Source organism: Grammomys surdaster, unplaced genomic scaffold, assembly GCF_004785775.1.
Source record: "Grammomys surdaster isolate TR1022 unplaced genomic scaffold, NIH_TR_1.0 143, whole genome shotgun sequence".
Classification (NCBI taxonomy): Eukaryota; Metazoa; Chordata; class Mammalia; order Rodentia; family Muridae; genus Grammomys; species Grammomys surdaster.
The window spans coordinates 6,756,577-6,774,320 of NW_021604601.1; the positions used below are offsets into that span (position 1 = coordinate 6,756,577).

General features: G+C 44.2%; 1 protein-coding gene across 1 annotated transcript in view; it reads left to right on the forward strand.

The window, feature by feature from the left end:
- Tiam2 (T cell lymphoma invasion and metastasis 2) overlaps positions 1-17,744 on the forward strand; it is a 413,516-nt gene that overhangs the window by 334,736 nt on the left and 61,036 nt on the right. The window contains 7 exon segments of the mRNA XM_028764322.1: positions 682-867; positions 2,108-2,254; positions 10,218-10,376; positions 12,049-12,153; positions 12,572-12,650; positions 15,227-15,319; positions 16,109-16,372. Coding sequence (XP_028620155.1) covers positions 682-867; positions 2,108-2,254; positions 10,218-10,376; positions 12,049-12,153; positions 12,572-12,650; positions 15,227-15,319; positions 16,109-16,372 — 1,033 coding nt within the window.

Genomic DNA, 17,744 nt, shown 5'->3' on the forward strand with positions numbered 1-17,744 from the left:
CTGAATGTCTGTCCTGTCTCTGCGGTGCACTTGCTTGTCATTGATTTGGAATGTCAGGTCCCTGCCACCACACATGCTGTGCTTGTCTGTGTGCACTCATCCAGTAGGACAGCGGTTCTCAGCCTCCCTAATGCTGTGACCCTTTAATACAGTTCCTCACGTTGGAGTGACACCCCCAAGCATAACATTATTTCATTGCTACTTCATAACTGTAATTTCACTAATGTTAGGAATCATAATGCAAATATCTGGTGTGCATGCAAGGTATTTGATATGTGACACCCTAAGGGGTCATCCCCCACAGGAGAGGACCTGGGGGTACAAATGGTAAGAGACATGTAACAGGCGGGGGGGGGGGTCATGTGTTTCTCTTTACATCCCATGGTGAGTCAGCATTGTTGCTCTGTAACTATCATGCACTTTGGGATGTCACTCTGTTGTCACCCCCAGCTGCCTTTGATCTTGGCAGTCCTGATGAAGTATATCCAAGGGTCTGTATGTGTACCTAGTAAGTTCTAGTAGGGAGGGTGTCATGTGTGGGGAACTGCAGATTGAAACCACAGAGCTCCAGCTGCTCGTGATTTTTCCTTGAGGGCTGTGTAAGGAATTGCATTTGCAGTTAGAGCCGCACAGACTTGCAGCTAAGGTCGAGCTCATCTCTCTCTCTTCTCACTGTTTAAGATCCGTCAGTGGGAGCAGAATCTGGAAAAATTTCACATGGACCTGTTCCGCATGCGTTGCTATTTGGCGAGCTTACAAGGCGGGGAGTTACCAAATCCCAAAAGTCTCCTTGCTGCCACCAGCCGCCCCTCCAAGCTGGCTCTTGGCAGGCTGGGTGTCCTGTCTGTTTCGTCTTTCCATGCTCTGGTAAGTTCCTGGGGAAGCCTGGGTCAGTGGGTTACCCCTTTCTGCAGCTGGCTAATGCCTCTGTTGGAAGTTAACCTAGTAACAGACAAGGGTCACCAGAAGCTGGGTACTGGGGACCAGCAGAGGAGACTGCAGTTTCCAGTTTCTCAGATGCTTATTCTAGGAGTCTAGCTGTTGGTTGGAAGTTACTCCATATTCTTACCTGCCTGTCTATCCCTCCTCGTACTCTTGCAAAGGTGAAGGTCCCTGAGTAGTGGTCTTACTGGGTAAAGAAGAAAAAGATGGATTAAATGTTGCTTAACCTGGGGCTGAGGTGATAGTTCAGTGAGTAAAGTGGTTTCCTTGTAAGTGTGAAGACCTGGGTTTTATCCCTAGAACCTGTTCTTGGAGACCTCCAGGTAAATAAAAACCTATCTCCAAAAAGCAGAATTGAAAAAAAAAATAGAAAAAGGAAAAAAAAAATATGGAGGACGAGGGAGATGGCTCAGTAGTTAGAGCAAGAAGAAAGGTGTTCTGATGTGTATCCCTGCAAATGGTGGGAGGCCCTGGCTACCCACCTGTAATTCTAGCCTTTCGAAGGTGGAGATAGGATCCCTAAGCTGAGCAAGTTGGCTAGCCAGGTTAGTGGTACCAATGAATTCTGAGTTTGATTGATATTCTGTGTCTCAAAGAACAAAGTGGAAGAGGGATTGGGGAAGATTCCTGTTGTCAACTTCAGGCCTCTCCTGTGCACACACACATGCATTTGTGTATTCACACATATGAACATGCATATACACAGGCGCAGTCACCATATACACATAAAAAGGAGAAAAAAAAGGAAAAGAATAAACAAGGTGGATGGTGCCTGAGGAGTGACCTTCAAAGTCAACCTTTCGAGTCAACATACACTTGCAGACACAGGTACACATACACAAACACAATGCTTAGATCATGGTTGCTTAGCCTGTAGTGCTGGGAGCCCCATGGGTAGGGTCTGAACTTGCTTCTGGCCTTTTGCATTGAACTGGCTCATCTTGAAGAGTTCAGAATGGTTTTGCTGACTCTTCTGCCTCTCTAGGCCCATCTGAATGTTGGCTTGTGCTATCTAGGTAAGGCCTCTGTGGAGGCTGATTTCTGTTTTGTGAACTACGTAGCTGACTCAAACACTGTCCGAACACACTTACAGCCAGGCTGGTGTCTCTACAGTACAGATATTTTGATGAGCTTTAAGATGTTTTTCAATTGTGTTTTCCTTTAGGTATGTTCCAGAGATGACTCTGCTTTCAGGAAAAGAACACTTTCTCTTACCCAGAGAGGAAAAAGCAAGAAAGGCATATTTTCTTCATTGAAAGGTCTGGATACCCTAGCAAGGAAAGGCAGGGAGAAAAGAGCATCTATAACTCAGGTGAGTTCTTGATATGGGAGGAACAAGAGGCCGGGTGACATTTTTGACACCTCCATTTCTACTTCCATGTTTAGTTACTTGCAAGAAGTAGCTATTTGTTGATTATAGGTAGGGGTTAACTATAGTCCATTGGCAAATACTGGACCTACATTTTCTAAATGGAACTGCCATAATTATGTTCTGTATATAAATGACAAGGTCAGTTTTTTTATATTAATCAAGATGACTTCATGTAATTAAAGTGATAAAGTGATAGATAGCAGGATAACTTGCTTATTTTTAGAAGTACCATTTAGCTAATTAAATGAGCCTTACTGTCTGCCTCAGCGTATCTGCTAAATGTTCTCAACAAAGGATTTCTTGATAAACAAAAGCATTTGGTTGAACATTTTTGTTTTAAAAAAGATTCGAAGTCAGTACTTACACAGCTGAGTGAAGTTGGTTTATTAGATATTCCTAGTTGAATGTTTAATGTTAGTATTCTACAAAATTTAGAAGATAAGATTTACAAAAGTAAAAAAGAATGATTCCTAGTCTTTTTGGCTTCAAACAAGTGGCTATTAGCATATTGTCTTACAATATTTATTTTAAGCACATTAAAAACAGTAATAAGATTGATTTTGTGACTTTGTCAACTTTGTTCCTCATCTTCTGAAATACATAATTAGTTTTTTAAAAAAAGCAATGTCAAGAAAATTCAAGATGACTTGAATACTGTGAAATATCACAGAAAAGTAAGCATGGAACTATGGCAGGAAATAAAGCATATTTCTCTGCGGAGGGAAAGCTTCATATTTGAATATTAGCACAGACTGTGAAATGGAGATATGATAAAATGTTATAAAACTTCAATCTTTAAACTAAAAACGTGTGGATGCCAAGGAACACTGCAGAACCATTTCATTAGTCTTTTTTCTTTCTGCTCTCTGTCAGATGTTTGATTCGAGCCATGGATTTCTTGGAACTCAGCTACCTCAAAACACCACTAACTCCAGCGAGGTAAACATGGCGGGACAGGGCAGCCATCTTGGAAGCCATCTTGGCAGCCATCTTGATTTATGTTGACTAAGTTGAGGAATGCTGGTTTAGAGTCTTCCCATGGATCTATTAAAAGACAAGTTTAGAATTAAAATGATCCTACTAAGTAAGCTAAGAGGTGTTCCTTGAATGCTAAGAATTTTTGGAGGCTTTTAAACTTACAACATCACTACCTTTAAAATTAGTACCTTGCCAGAACTCATCTTTGGTGTAGGCTTACCTGTTCCTAGAAGTTCCCAACCTTCCTTTGAATATTAGTGAATATCAAGTTACAGCTTCCTCCATGACTTTCAGTGTCTCTACCCAGATGCTTCTTTAGGCATCCTCAGTGGGGTTGAGCAATGTTCTTTCTCTGGTCTCTAGGGTTGCTTCTGTTTCTGAGATCAGGAGTATAGTCAGGAGTGGGTGCACTACTTGGGTATGCTTATAGTTATATTTTGTGCTTTCTCCAAACTCCTCCTATCCTTCTCACAAAGTGGTGGTTCCTATTAGTAGTCAGTTTTTCCACCTTTCTCTCCATTAGATTGCTTTATCTTTAATTTTATTTCTAACAGACATCTGAGCTACTCATCAAAGGTAAAAGGTCAGTAGTGGGCCTGAAGAGATGGGGTTCAGAGGTTAAGAATATCTACTGTTATTCAATAGGCTCCAAGTTAATTTTCTAGCACCGTATGGTGGCTAACAACCACCTATAACTGTTCGAGTTCCAGAAGAATTTGATGTTCTCTTTTAGCATCTGAGGGCACCAGTCACATGTGTGGTTTGTAGATACACATGCAGGCAAAACACCCTTACATATAACATAATAAAATAATTTAAAAACACTGATAATAGGGCTGAAGAGATGGCTCAACATTTATAAGAATTTGGTGCTCCTACAGTGGACCTGAGTTTGGTTCCCAGAACCTACATGGCAGCTCACAACTGCCTATAACTTCAGCTCCAGGAGACCCTGGTGTTCTCTCCTGACCTCCCTGGGCACCTGCATACAAATGGCATGTACACATGCACACTCTCTCAGACCAACATAAATTAAAAAAAATCATTAAAATAAGAAAGCCTGATAATGATCAACATAGACAAATCGACTCAGTCAAAACTACCCAACACATTAATGGAAATAATTTGAAAAGTTTGAAGTTTAGTTTGAAAAAAAATCTGAGTTAGACACTGCCCGTTGCTTTGGGAGGGAGTGGGGTACTCTCTGGTGATATAAAATACTCAGTATAGATATGGATGTGTTCTGCCTCCTTATGAAGCTGGGTACAGTCTCTGTGGTGTGCCATTGTTGTTGCTAACACTGTTCCTCCTGCATGGCATCTCAGCCTCAGGTACCCCACCCCCTGTAGGATGAGTGTGAATGAGTTGGAGAGTCTGGAATTATGTTTCTTCTTACCTACAACCTCTCAGGACCATGGTTGCCAAGAGCAGGTTGTGGATTTGGGTAGCTTGAGCCAGGAATCTCCTGTTTTGTGCTCTTTTTGCTAAAGTTCATAAACCATGGGTAGACAGAAAAGCTTCATCTAATTTTTCTTTTTTATAAAAGATGCTATCTAAGTGAGCACTGTTTTATAAGAAATGCTGTCTATTTCCTGCCCTGTGGCCTCTGTATATTTGCAGAGCTGATTTAAAACCCTGTTAGATCATACTGTTGTTGGAGAACGGGACATAATCCTGTGGTTGATATGTCACCAAGATTTACTATATTCTTACTGTGTCCTGCTTTGTCCTATTAAGTTATGTGTGTGTGCATGTGTGAGTATGTATATGTGAGTGTGGGTAAGTGGGAGAGTATGTGAGTATTTGTATGTGTGTGTGTGTGAAAGTATATGAATATGTGTATTTGAGTGTGAGAGAATGTGTGAGAGTGTTTTGTAAGGGTGTGAGAGAATGTGTGAGCGTGTATGTGTGAGAGACTGTGTGTGTGAGTGTGAGAATGTGTGTGAGTTAGTGTGTGTTTGTGTGAGTGTTTGAGTGTGAGAGTGAGTGTGTATATAAGTCTGAGTATATGTGCATATGAGTGTGTGTATATGAGTGTGAGAGAATGTGTGAGAGTGTTGTGTGAGGGTGTGAGAGAGTGTGTGTGTGTGTATGTGACTGTGAGAGTGTGTATGAATTAGTGTGTTTGTGTGAGTGTGTGAGTGTGTGAGAGTGAATGTGTGTATAACTGTGAGAGTGTATATTTGTATATGAGTGTGTGTGTGAGTTAGTGTGTGTATAAGTGTGTGTATGTATGAGTGTATGGGTATGCGCATGTGAATGTGAGAGTGTGTGTGAATGTGTGTGCACATGTGAGAGTGTATGTGTGTATATGAGTGTGTGTGTGAGTGTGAGAGTCTTTGAGTATGTGTTAGTCTGTTTGTATGAGTGTGTGTGAGTGTATGAGTGTGTGTATGTGAGTGTGTATGTGTGTATATGTGCATGAATGTGTGTGTGTGACTGTGTGTGTTGTTTTGAAAAGCTTTTCACAAGCCTTGGCTCTGCAGTGTAAGTGTTCCTGTGTATTCAACATTATGATACTCAGTGTTTAATAATCATTTGTATTAGCTGTAGTCCTTTAATGGCTCAGAAGCCTTGGTCTATGATACAATCCCAGTGTTTTAAGATTGCATCTCTTTAAACATTGTATAACAAAGAAAGCTCTTATTTTAAAAGTTTAAGGAATGAGGTCATCAGAGCATTATTAAGACTCATGGCAGGCTTTGAGAGGAAATTCTGCTAAAATAATCATTGATGACAAAGGTCAGTGCTTAGTTAAATCAGGTTCAGGTCCACATATTCCAGTTGAATCCTCAAGTTCCACCAAAGCTAGCAAAGACATCTCCAAGCTGTCTGCCTCTCCATTAAGGATGAAACCCTGTGTAGGGATACAGGAGACTTTCCATCTCTGTGTTGGCTGCTTTAGTGGCACATCTTTCTGTTCTGTCACAGAACACAGGTCTAGGTTCAAATCAAACTGCAGCTTAAAGTAAAAGAGGATCTTTTTTTTTTTTTTAAATACCCCTTTGGCTGAAGTTCTGGTTGTGGCTGGTTGAATAATTACAATTACCATTCACTGGTTGTCTTGTGCTAATCACGGAGGATATTTGCAGCACACAAACCATCTGTTTTTATACAGTAAGTACATTATGTGCACTGGAGTCACACAGAAAGGCCGTTGTGAGGGAGGAGCTGAGCCCCTTTTTAAATAGCCCACCATAATTGGTACATCCTGTAAGGGTCTTGCAGTGAGTCACCCTAATTGGAAGTCTGCTAGCGCTGGAGAAGAGCCAGGCTTCTTGGAGCATTTTTTAAAGGACACCTTGGCTAGCCCCAAATGAGAGCTTTTCAGAGCCTCCTTGATGAGTAATAACGAGTTTCAGACAGTGTTTGGCAGGGAGGTGTTTGTTATGGAGACATGTCAACAAATCTCCCACTGAGCTAGGGTGGCAGCTGCCCCAGAAAGCCGCAGCAGCCTGGCAACCCCTGGCCTCGGCCTCTGCTCCTGTAAAACTGTCTGGGGTGTCCTGACTTTGTGTGGCAGTGAGTGAATGAAGTATTGTCACATTGCTAGCTACAGACTGGGGTGTGGGGGTGGGGTGTGGGGGTGGGGGGTGTTGGGCACCCTGGTGTCGGTTTCTCAAATGGAAAATGTGAACGAAACAACCAACTGTTGACCACGGCAATGTCTGTTTAAATAGAATGCTAGTCTGGAACCTTCCACAGAACATGCACATGTGCGTCTATAGACAGTGTCCATGTTTGTCTCTTTCCGTACACATAGCTGGCCAGTCAGGTCTTTGTTTTTCCTTCCTAACCACTGGTGTCTGGGCATCTGCCCAAGAAGGAAATAAACACTACATCCTCCGTGATACGGAGCTGTCAAGAGAAGCCAGAGCGCATGGTTTCCTTTGTGCCGTGGCCGTCCCCTCATCTCACTTGCTAATAGACTCTCCTTTTATCAGCAACAGGGGTGGTGTGGGCCCTGCTTTTTGACAGACACTGTGATTTCGCTACTCATGTCGCTACAATGATCCAGGCAGTAATTATAAGCCACTGGACCCAAAAGCATCTGCTGCGAGAATGCACAGGGTTACCATTCTCACTCTGTGTGTGACATACTGAGCCTAAGTAATTAGACATGTGGTTTCAGGACCATTAGTGCGATGATGATGATGATGATGATGATGATGATGATGAAGAGTCACAAGTGTAGAAGTTACTCTACCAGGATAACCAGCTTGCTTTGCATTTGCATTTGGTGTGGCTGGGGTTGGCGTTCACTGGTGCTTTGGGTTCCTAGATGGCCAGCAGGAGTTGGGCTGTGAGGAGACAGCACTACACCCCACCCGAGGTTCCCCAAGGTTTTGGAACAAGGAATAATTCTCACACAGTTCTGGATAGTGTCTGTCACTGAACTGTGGGGTTTACGCAGGTATGGTGCTCAGACTTTGTCCAAGGTCACTGAAGGTTTTTAGTTCATCTCCCAAATTGCGTTCCTCATGGGGTGACCTTGTGAAGCTGGTTATTTGTGGTGCTTGCCTGGAAGGGGAGGGAGGTGTTGAGACAGTAGGCTGTCGAAGGGTAGCAAGGCAAGAGATTTGACCTAGACCCGTTTGGCTTCTTTTCTTTGTGTTCTCCAGGACCTGAGAACCTTGAACAGGGCTTTGGAAATGATCTTTTGGCTGGAAGGAAGCAGGTTAGAGCAGGGGAGGGCAAGTAGGCCATGCACCACTCTTGTCCTTAGCCAGCTATGGACCTGTTCATGAGTCCTTTTAAAAGCACCTTTGAGAAGGGTGTGTGGGAAGGAATTTTCCATATGTCCCATTTGTGTGGAGACCTGACTTCGGGTGTCAGAGCTCTTCCATACCATAAGGCTTAGTTGTGTATGCTTGAAGTTCATTAGAACTTCTGCACCCCATTTCTCTCACCTGACAAGTAAAGGGTAATGATCTACCTGCGAGGGGGTGTGAGTAAATTGGTAGCAGGGTAGGAGTTTATTTTATGTGAAGAAATCTCCCCCTGATGGACAGCTAGGGATGAGAAAGGGCGAGATGCCGCAGCGTGGCATGGATTTGAATTTCCTCAGTCTCTGCTCAACTCATCCTCTTGAAGGACAATAGGAAGTTGCTGAGATGTTGTCTCTTTCTGTGGCCTTCCTTTTGATGTTCCTTACTCCACAGTGACCTCTGCTGGGCTTTCCGTTTGATTTCTCAAAATGCATCAAGAGGAGAGCCTTAAGCAACTTAATTAGGACAGCGTCCGCTCTTACCTGGTGACTGGATAGAACCACTGCCAAAGTGACCAAAGTGCCCAGGGGAAATGAGCCAGAGAAAGCCCTTACTCACGTGGCAGGTCTGCGTAGGAGAGAGCATCCCAGCCTGGTGTGCTAGGCTCAAGGCGTATGCCCCTGTCTCTTCCTTTATTCCTCATGTGAGGGGAAGTTGGCTGTGAAGATCTTTCTAGGAAACTGTGCTGACCTCAGCAGATGCAGGACAAATCAGTTATGCCACTTCAGAGCTGAACGTTGCATTTCCAAAGACAGAGAGGCGGATCCTTCCCCTTTTCTGCCCAGGCCTGTTCTTCGGAATGTCTTTATCACATCAAGTTTGCCTTTGCAGTTACTTTGTGTTTGAAGAAATGCGTGGGGTGGACAGTGAGACAACCCATCAGAGTGCTTGCTTTGAGGTTTGAGTTGTTTGCAGCATCGTGAGAGCGCTGAACCTACGTGGCCATCATGCCTTCTGGCCTATAACGCGTCTTTGTGTTTGTGGGTGGGCTCCTTTGCTCACAAACACTCGTCCTGTTAATTAAGAAATATCAATAATGAGAACAATGCTTCCCTTTCGCAGAGTGGTAAACTGAGGCTGGGCAAGTTGAATTTTGTTTGTCTGTTTTGAGACAGAATCTCACTATTTTCCCCCGGGGATGCTATTGTCTAGCTAAGTAGCAGCGTTGGAGTTAGGGTCACCGTAGTGTTCTCTCAAGGATCTAACTTGAGGAAATGTTTGAGTTGCTTAGTGTAGCCGCCTGCGGCCACGAGTTGAATGGGTTCACTTGAAAAGAGGGCTGGGAACGAAAGGGGGATGGAGAGCGAGAAAAATGAAGCCAAGACAAAAGTTCTCTGATCAAGCTCAACGGTTTAACTTAAGCTTTCAATTTAAAGGGGAAGACCCCGCCTGAACCCTTCCTAGTTTCAGCCGGGAGAGTTGGGTGGGATAATCCGTTTTTGGTCTCGGGTCACGGCAGGAGATGTCTCAAGGCAAGCCCAGGGGCAGTTCTTTCAAGTTCCTGTAGCAGGCTGTACATGCAGCCAAGGTGGGTGACTCCACCTAGGTGTCTATTGATATGCAGCCAAGGTGGTTAGTTCCACCTAGGTCCTATTATCTGGTCTCTTGTGGTAAACCAGGTCTCGGGCCTGCTCGAGGCTGGAGGAAGGGCACAGCTTAGTATATAAGTAGGTTAACACGAAGGTGACTAGCTTCGGTGGTGAGGTAGCTTCGGTGGTGAGGTTTACGGAAGTGTTTTTGGGAAAAGCTCCTGAAGGTGGTACACTTGAGGATGATTTCCTGACAGAGCGGCCATGTCTGACATAGCTGAAAGATGGAGAAAGGTTGTCCTCTTTATTAGAAGTTAGATTCTAAAAGTTTAAACAGGAGACAAGAGAATCACGCTTGTGGAACGTTGAATTTACAGCTGAGCGAGGGCACAGACAGACGGAGGCCGATTGCTGTGGATGAGACCCTTTGGAAGCTGGGAAGGGACTAAGGGTTAGATGTACATTTCCCAGTGGCCCTTCTCCATCAGGACCCTGCGTGGTGTGAGGGGCAAGTGTGGGACTCGTGCAAAACTTATAGTACTAACTGTGTGCATTAAAGGAACATTTCCCCCCTGTGGTTTCTACTTTTGCTTACCCAGCCTGTCTACATTTTCTGTCCGCACACAGGTCCATGGCCTGCATCTGTATGGCTCTGCGGTAGACAGCGCTCTCCGAGACAGCACGTGGGAGGTCCAGACTTATGTCCACTTCCAGGATAACGAAGGAGTCACTGTGATCATCAAGCCAGAGCACAGAGTGGAAGATGTTCTGGCTTTGGCGTGCAAGGTGATGAATGTTGCCATAGCAATGCATGCTTCTGAGTAAAGAGGGTTTGTTAATGGTGCATTCCTTTGCATTTGGTTTTATGGGGGGTGTTTAAGACCCAACTTTCTACACAGGGGAACATGCTGACGTTTTCTAGCTAGTGTGTTAACTCTCTACCCTTCAGAAGAATGAGTCCTCAGGTCATGGTCGCACGCTTCCTTGAAGACCCTGAATTATGCCACCATCAACTTTGTGTCTAGAGTCATCCTGACATCTGTGGCCGTTCACTTTATATAGAGATGAGGTAGCTTGGTGTGCATTAAGTATATAACTCATTACCACTCACAACTGCTTTATGGATACTCATATGAGTTCTGGTTCTTCATTCTTCCAACCGGACTTGATTTCCAGTGAAGGAGCTGAAAGGGTTTGTGGCACCATGAGGAGAGCAACAATACCAACCAACCAGAGCTCCCAGGGTCTAAACCACCAGCCTGAGAGCACTTAGGGAGGGATCCATGGCCCCAGCAGTATATGTAAGGGAGGATGGCCCTGTCGAGCATAGCTGGGAGAGGAGATCCTTGGTCTCATGAAGGCTGGACACCGTGTATGGGGGAATTCGAGGGTGGGGAGGTGAAAGGGAGAGTAGGTATCCACAGATGTGGTTAGACATCCACAGAGAAGCAGGAGGAGGGGGGATGGCATAGGGGTTCCTGGGCGAGAGAGAGAGAGAGAGAGAGAGAGAGAGAGAGAGAGAGAGAGAGAGAGAGAGAGAGAAAGTATAGGATAAATCCATTCAGCACCAACATGCCTAGTACTTTCTAACCACCAGGTGGCAGAGTAGAGCCAAAAGCGCTAAGTACTCTGGACTAGAGTCTGCTGACTTTCATGGTAGACACGGGGAGGGTATTTTAACTCTCTTTTTTACTTGGCCTTAAGGCTTTGGTGTTCCCTGCGTTTGCATATGTAATTATCTTTAAAAACTTAACCTTGTCTCCCAAGCCCAGTATGTAAGCCTTTTATTCAGAAAAGCTTCAATGTTGATCTGTATAGATGATAAAAATATAGTGATAAGCTTTCTGAGTATTAAAAGGTGTTGGGGGGGGCAGAAGGTCAGCTGAATCCTGTTTGGTGCACAGGCTTGAAAGAAATGCTTTTCTGTCGAAAGCGTTGGGAAGGAAGAAAAGATGCAAGTGAGGGAAAGAGGAGGCACAAACACACACACACACACACACACACACACACACACACACAGGGCAGGGGCAGGGATTAGAATATACCTGCACTTAAACATTTTCCCTTTGAAAATACTTTGAAGTATGAAATTCTGGAGTCTGTATAACTTAAAAATCTCTCTATTTTCCTAATGACAAACAACTTTAAGTTAGCAACCAGCATAAGACAGAGAGCTAGCTGTCTGAAGGAAGATGGGTTGTGTGATAAAATGTATCACTTCCTAGCTGTGAACCTTGTACTTCGTGGTGACTGTATCTAGAGGAAATTTTAACAGTGAATTTTGACCTTTCCTTTTCTCGTTTGCATATTTACATTTCAGTTTTTCTGTAGTTCTAGACTGAGAAAATTATATACAGTTGTTTTTCGGGACTTCAATAGGAATCTGTCCCGAGCCTCCTGAATGCTGTTTTTAGGACAGGGCAGTTAGACTCCGAGTAACCAGTCATTTCTTTTGCAGATGAGACAGTTGGAACCCACTCACTATGGTCTTCAGCTCCGGAAGGTGGTTGACGAAAATGTCGAGTGGTGTGTGCCCGCGCTGTATGAATACATGCAAGAGCAGGCAAGTGCATGCTGGAGGGAGAGAGGGGCTGTCCATCCATACCCATGCCCAACCTTACATAGCCCAGGCTGGCCTTGAACTCTGGACTTGAGGATGATTTTGAAATTCTGATCCTCCTGCCTCCACATCTCATGTGTTGGGAATACAAGTGTACCATCTGTGTGATGCTGGGGGTCAGACCTGGGACCACACATCCTAAGTGGGCACTCTGCCAGCTCAGCGCTTTCTTTAGGCCTCTGTGTGGTCTCTTAATTTTGGGGACTGTAATTGGGAGCAAACTGTTCAGGTTTGGCATTTGGTTTGTAAACAGCCTTCACATAAACAGTATTGTAAGTTTCCTATGGAAAAGTGTGTCGATATAATTCTGCAAGGTTGTGTAGTGTTAACCCTCCTGATTCTCCTGCTTTCCCTTTGTTAGATTTATGATGAAATTGAAGTTTTCCCACTCAGTGTGTACGACGTGCAGCTAACCAAGACTGGGGACATGACTGACTTTGGTGAGTGTCAGGAGCCCTTGGAGACCGGTGCTCACCTTGCCCTTGATCCCTCTCTCTCTTTTTTCATTGTTATTTATTTTAGTAGGATGGGCTGGTATGTATCAATACTGAGAGAGATGGCAAAGCAATTTCAGGAGATAACCTTAAAGTTGGTAAGGCATGTGACATTCTGGGGACAGTGCTAGCAATAAATTAACTGTACCTGGTACTACTCTCAACTGGTTCACCCAGGAGCCAGACAAGGCTTCTTCTCTGATCCATTTGTTGATTGAGATTTAAACTTATGTGTATATGCCATTTGTGCAGTGCCCAAGGAGGCCAGAAGAGGGCGTCTGATCATCTGGGGCTGGAGGTACAAGCTGTTGTGAGCTGCCCAACTTGCATGCTGGGAACAGAATGCAGGTCATCTGGAGGGCAGCAAGCGATCTTAACCCCTGAGCCATCTCTCCAGCCCCAGGAGACTTCTTTTTTTATGTCTGGAATCTTACCAACCTGGAATGCTGTCCTTTGTCAGACCGTTCTCCCAGGATAGGAATCTTACCCGCTCTTTAAGACCACATGGACAGTCTAACTGGAATAAGCTTGATCTTTTGACTTTATCTCCTTCTGATCTGAGTTTAACGATTACAGGTCAGCATCAGTATTTAGCTCTTATTTCCATTGGTTTTTATTGAATCTCTGCTCCAAGGTCTTTGTAGACTTTGCTCATGTCTCCCCGTGCACTGCAGACTTTGCCTTTACCTCTAGAAGTCAGTAATCAGAGAAGGCCAAAGAATACTTCCACGGAAAGGCTGTTTCTGTCATGTTACAAATGTAGCCACAACATGGATATTTGCTTCAGAATATTTCAAGTTGATAATACGCTCAAACTATGGCATCTTAAAATTTTATTCTCTAGACCCTTCTGTTGATCGTGTGGTCAGGGTTGTTGGTTGATTTTGAGGTGGAGTCTTACTTTGTTGTCTGCACTGGCCTGGGATTCCAGGATATCCTCAAAGCTTTTAGTGATCCTCCTGCTTCAGCTTCCCAAATGCTAAGTTTAAGTGAGAATCCCTATGTCCACTGTAGGCTGGGGTTGGTCAGTTGTAAGTTGGCTTCGTGTGGAAACCCTCTTAGCCTTTTGTCTGCTTCCGTGGCTGCCATGAGCAAGTCGTCCCATCTGAGTGAGTGAGTTTAGGCATGGGTTCTTTTGTCATGGTTGGCCAGGTGGTATTTAAGGCTTAGAAAGGACATGGGGAAAGAGAACCTCTTCCTTCTTCTCTGGGAACTGATAGCATTGGGGAACCCAGATGTATAAGTATGGGCCCCACCATGCCAGTGCCCAAGGGAACATGTGGTCCAAGCAGGACATGTGCTGGGTCTTGCATCTCAGACCCATATAAAGCACTGAATCCATTCAGGCAGATTTTCCACCGTGTGCGTGTGCGTGTGCGTGTGCGTGTGTGTGTATGTGTGTGTGTGAGTGTGTGTGTATGTATGTGTGTGTATGTGTGTATGTGTGTGTGTGTGTGTATGTGTGTGTGTATGTGTGTGTGAGTGTGTATTTGTATGAGTGTGTGCATGTATGTGTATGTATGTGTGAGTGTGTGTGTGTATTTGTATGAGTGTGTGCATGTGTGTGTATATGTGTGTGAGTGTGTGTGTATTTGTATGAGTGTGTGCATGTGTGTGGGTTTATATGTTTGTGACCTGCAATCTTCTAAGCCTTGTTGAGCCTCAATCTCCTGTAGGATTGCTCACATACTAGGGCTTGTGCTATGCATCTGGCTTTTAACATGGATTCCAGGGATTTGAACTCTGATCTTTATGCTTGAGTAGCACATGCTGTGTTTACCAAGCCATCGCTCAACCCTTGCCTTCAACCGTCTTAGAACACCTCACTCTGCTTCAGGAAGAGTATCTTTTAGTCTTAACTTAAAAAATGGAGCATCATTTTAACCATAGTGAGAGAGAAGTAAATTCTCCTCACCCTTAATCTGTGGCAGCCAAGGATCTTTGTGTCTGTCGGTGAGTCACCCTTACCATCCCTTTCCAGCTCCCTTTTCACTTGGCAAAACTGCAGCTTTGTATCCAGACGATGCTAGCTTTCTCCTCCCCTGCCCCAGCTCTCTGACAAGCACACGTTAGACCCTTTGTCTTTATGAATTTGGGAACTCTTCGATGTTCGTCTTTCTGTGCCGTGTTATTTCATTTAGCACTGATGTCTTCAGGATTCGTCCCATTACAGGATGTGCCAGCTTTTTTTTTTTAAAGGCCGAGTAATGTTCTACTGTCTGTGTTCGCCATTCTGTGTGTCCTTAATCTCCTCCTTTGTCAGCCAGTCCGTTCTCAGTGGCCAGCTGCTATGAATGTGCTGTTCTGTATGTGTGAGGTTGCAACATTGCACACTCCTTTGTCTAAACTCTCCAGTCCGGTGGGTTCCTCTTTCCCCCATGCTTGCTAAATAATACTACTTTCAAAATAGTTGAACTTTTTTCTTACTTTCTCAGCATGCTAGCATTTATGAGAATGGCCCTGACTGGGCCGGGGAGACAGAAGGAGGTGAACTTACACTTGCTCCTTATTTTCTCCCCCAGGGTTTGCAGTCACAGCTCAGGTAGATGAGCACCAGCATCTCAGCCGGATATTTATAAGCGATGTTCTCCCTGACAGCCTGGCGTACGAAGGAGGTCTGTGTAGCGCTGTGTCTGTGCACTCTGAGTTTCTAACTGGGAGGCTCTGCTTCATGAGGTTGCTTGTGGTTTTGTCAGATGATGTGGTTTCTCTGGGAGTTTTTGAATATTCATACAGATGTGTGTGTATGTGTGTAAAGAGAGTATTCATACAAATATGTGCACGTAAAGAGTTGTCATACAAATGTGTGTAAGGAGATTATTTATATAGATGTATGAATGTAAAGAAAGTATTCATTACATATAGGTGTAAAAAGATTATTCATACAGATGTGTGTGTAAAGACATTATTCATACAGCTGTGTGTATTTAAAGAGAGTTTCCATACAAATGTATATAAAGGGTGTATTCATACAGATGTGTGTGTGTGTGTGTAAAGAGAATATTCATACAGGTGTGTGTATGTGTGTGTGTGTATAAAGACAGTATTCATACACATGTGTGTATGTAAAAAGCATTCATACAAGTGTGTGTATAAAAAGAGTATTCATACATGGTGTGTGTGTGTGTAAAAAGAGTATTCATATAGATGTCCAGATAGAGGGAGGGAGAGAACTGTGAAACAGTGAGACCCAGAGAAAACAGCTGATTAGCAGTTCCCCAAATTATGTCAGCTTCAAAACAATCTGCTTAACACCAACTTGGAGCTGGGCTTTAGTTTAAACCGTACATAATGCTACATTTCCCACCTGGTCAGTGGTGAGCATTTACAGGCTGCTTTCCTCTTAACATTCATCTCCGTGATCTCTTCTCCCTCTTCCTCTTTTTTCCCTTCTTTGCTCTCAGGGCTAAGAAAGGGCAACGAAATCATGAGCTTAAATGGGGAAGCAGTGTCTGACCTTGACATCAAGCAGATGGAGGCTTTGTTTTCTGAGAAGAGCGTCGGACTCACACTAGTTGCCCGGCCTGTGGACGCAAGAACAACCCTGTGTACTTCCTGGTCAGACAGTGACCTGTTCTCCAGGGACCAGAAAAGTCTGCCACCCTCTCCCAGCCAGTCCCAACTGTTGGAGGAATTCCTGGATAACTTTAAAAAAACCTCCACAAGTGGTAAGGCTATGCTCCGTGTCTGTCTTGACCTGCTGATGCCAGTGGCCCATATTCTTGAGCTGCAGCTTTGATGGCAAGTCCAGATTGTACAAGCTACCGTGGTACAGTGAATTTTTTCTCACTTACTGAGACAAGAACAGAGATGCCAACTGGGATAGATTTATCAAGAGCCCGTGCATTTTAGCAATTAGAGAACCTTCCAAAAAAAATGAAAATAACTTTTTTTTTTCTTGGCACAAAACAATCTTTGAGAAAAACACAGGCTCTTTGAAAGGCATTCAGTGTCCAGTATTGCTGTTGTCTGTAATCGACTGCAGGCATTAGCCAGTATTGGAAGACTTTGTTTTTAGTTGGTTGCATCTAAGGTGAATCCGTTTTGCAGTGTTCTGTTTGGGTCCTGTCAGGAGGACTGGTCTCTAAGACACAGCAAACTTTGAATATACTTCATGGGCTGATTTCAGACCTTGCCAAGGCCTGTGGCTGAAGACTGCCGGTTTAGTTTCTTCCAAGTGAAATAGCTGTCTGAGGAGTCACATGGAGGTGACATTTTCTGAACTTAAGTTTCTACTTCTCCTGGCTGTTGTATTTGACTCAGAGGCTCGAGCTGAGTCCCTGTCACTTCCCTCCGTCCCCATGGAGAAGCCTCTGTTAGACTTCCTAGGAGCATAGAGTGAATCTTGATCCTGAGAACACCCGAGTTATCTATTTCACACCGTCCTAATGGATTTGTAATAAAAAATATTACAAATGTGTGCTGACTGAAAATGAACATGGAACACACAAGAGCGATCACCGATATGGGTTTACTGGCAAAGCTGACTGTGATTAAGCATCAGATTGTGGGATTTGTGATTCAGTAAGGTAGCTGATGTTTCCTCCTCCTTCCTCGGACTTTATTCCCATTTAAAATACTACAAGGTTGACTGCTGGCATAGAAAAGTGAGTGCCCTGGAACGGAAGTTAGGATGGAGCTAGCTAGTGATTGGTGATACTGGGAGCATCACTCAGCTTACCCTAGGCTGCTATTCTAAACCTGAGTGGCCCGTGTCATGTACCCGGTATTGAATAGATTGTCCTTGAGAGAGATTCTCTGCCAGTTATTCCTTTGTATTTTATAACAATAAGAAGTACTGCAGTCTGTAATATCTTTATGATCCAGGGGATGAATGAGCAACAGATGCAGGTTTACCTTTCTGCTTGTCCGTCGCTTTGTACAGTACTAGATTCTCGCCGTCATCCAGAGGGCATCCTGTGTCTGTGTGCACAGCAGACTCAGCGACACGAGGGTGTGGGAAACTCCTCTGCAGCTTTGTTGTTAGCAGCGGCCACCTGCCTGGGGTAGTGCAGACATCTCCTGGCACCTGCCCTGCAT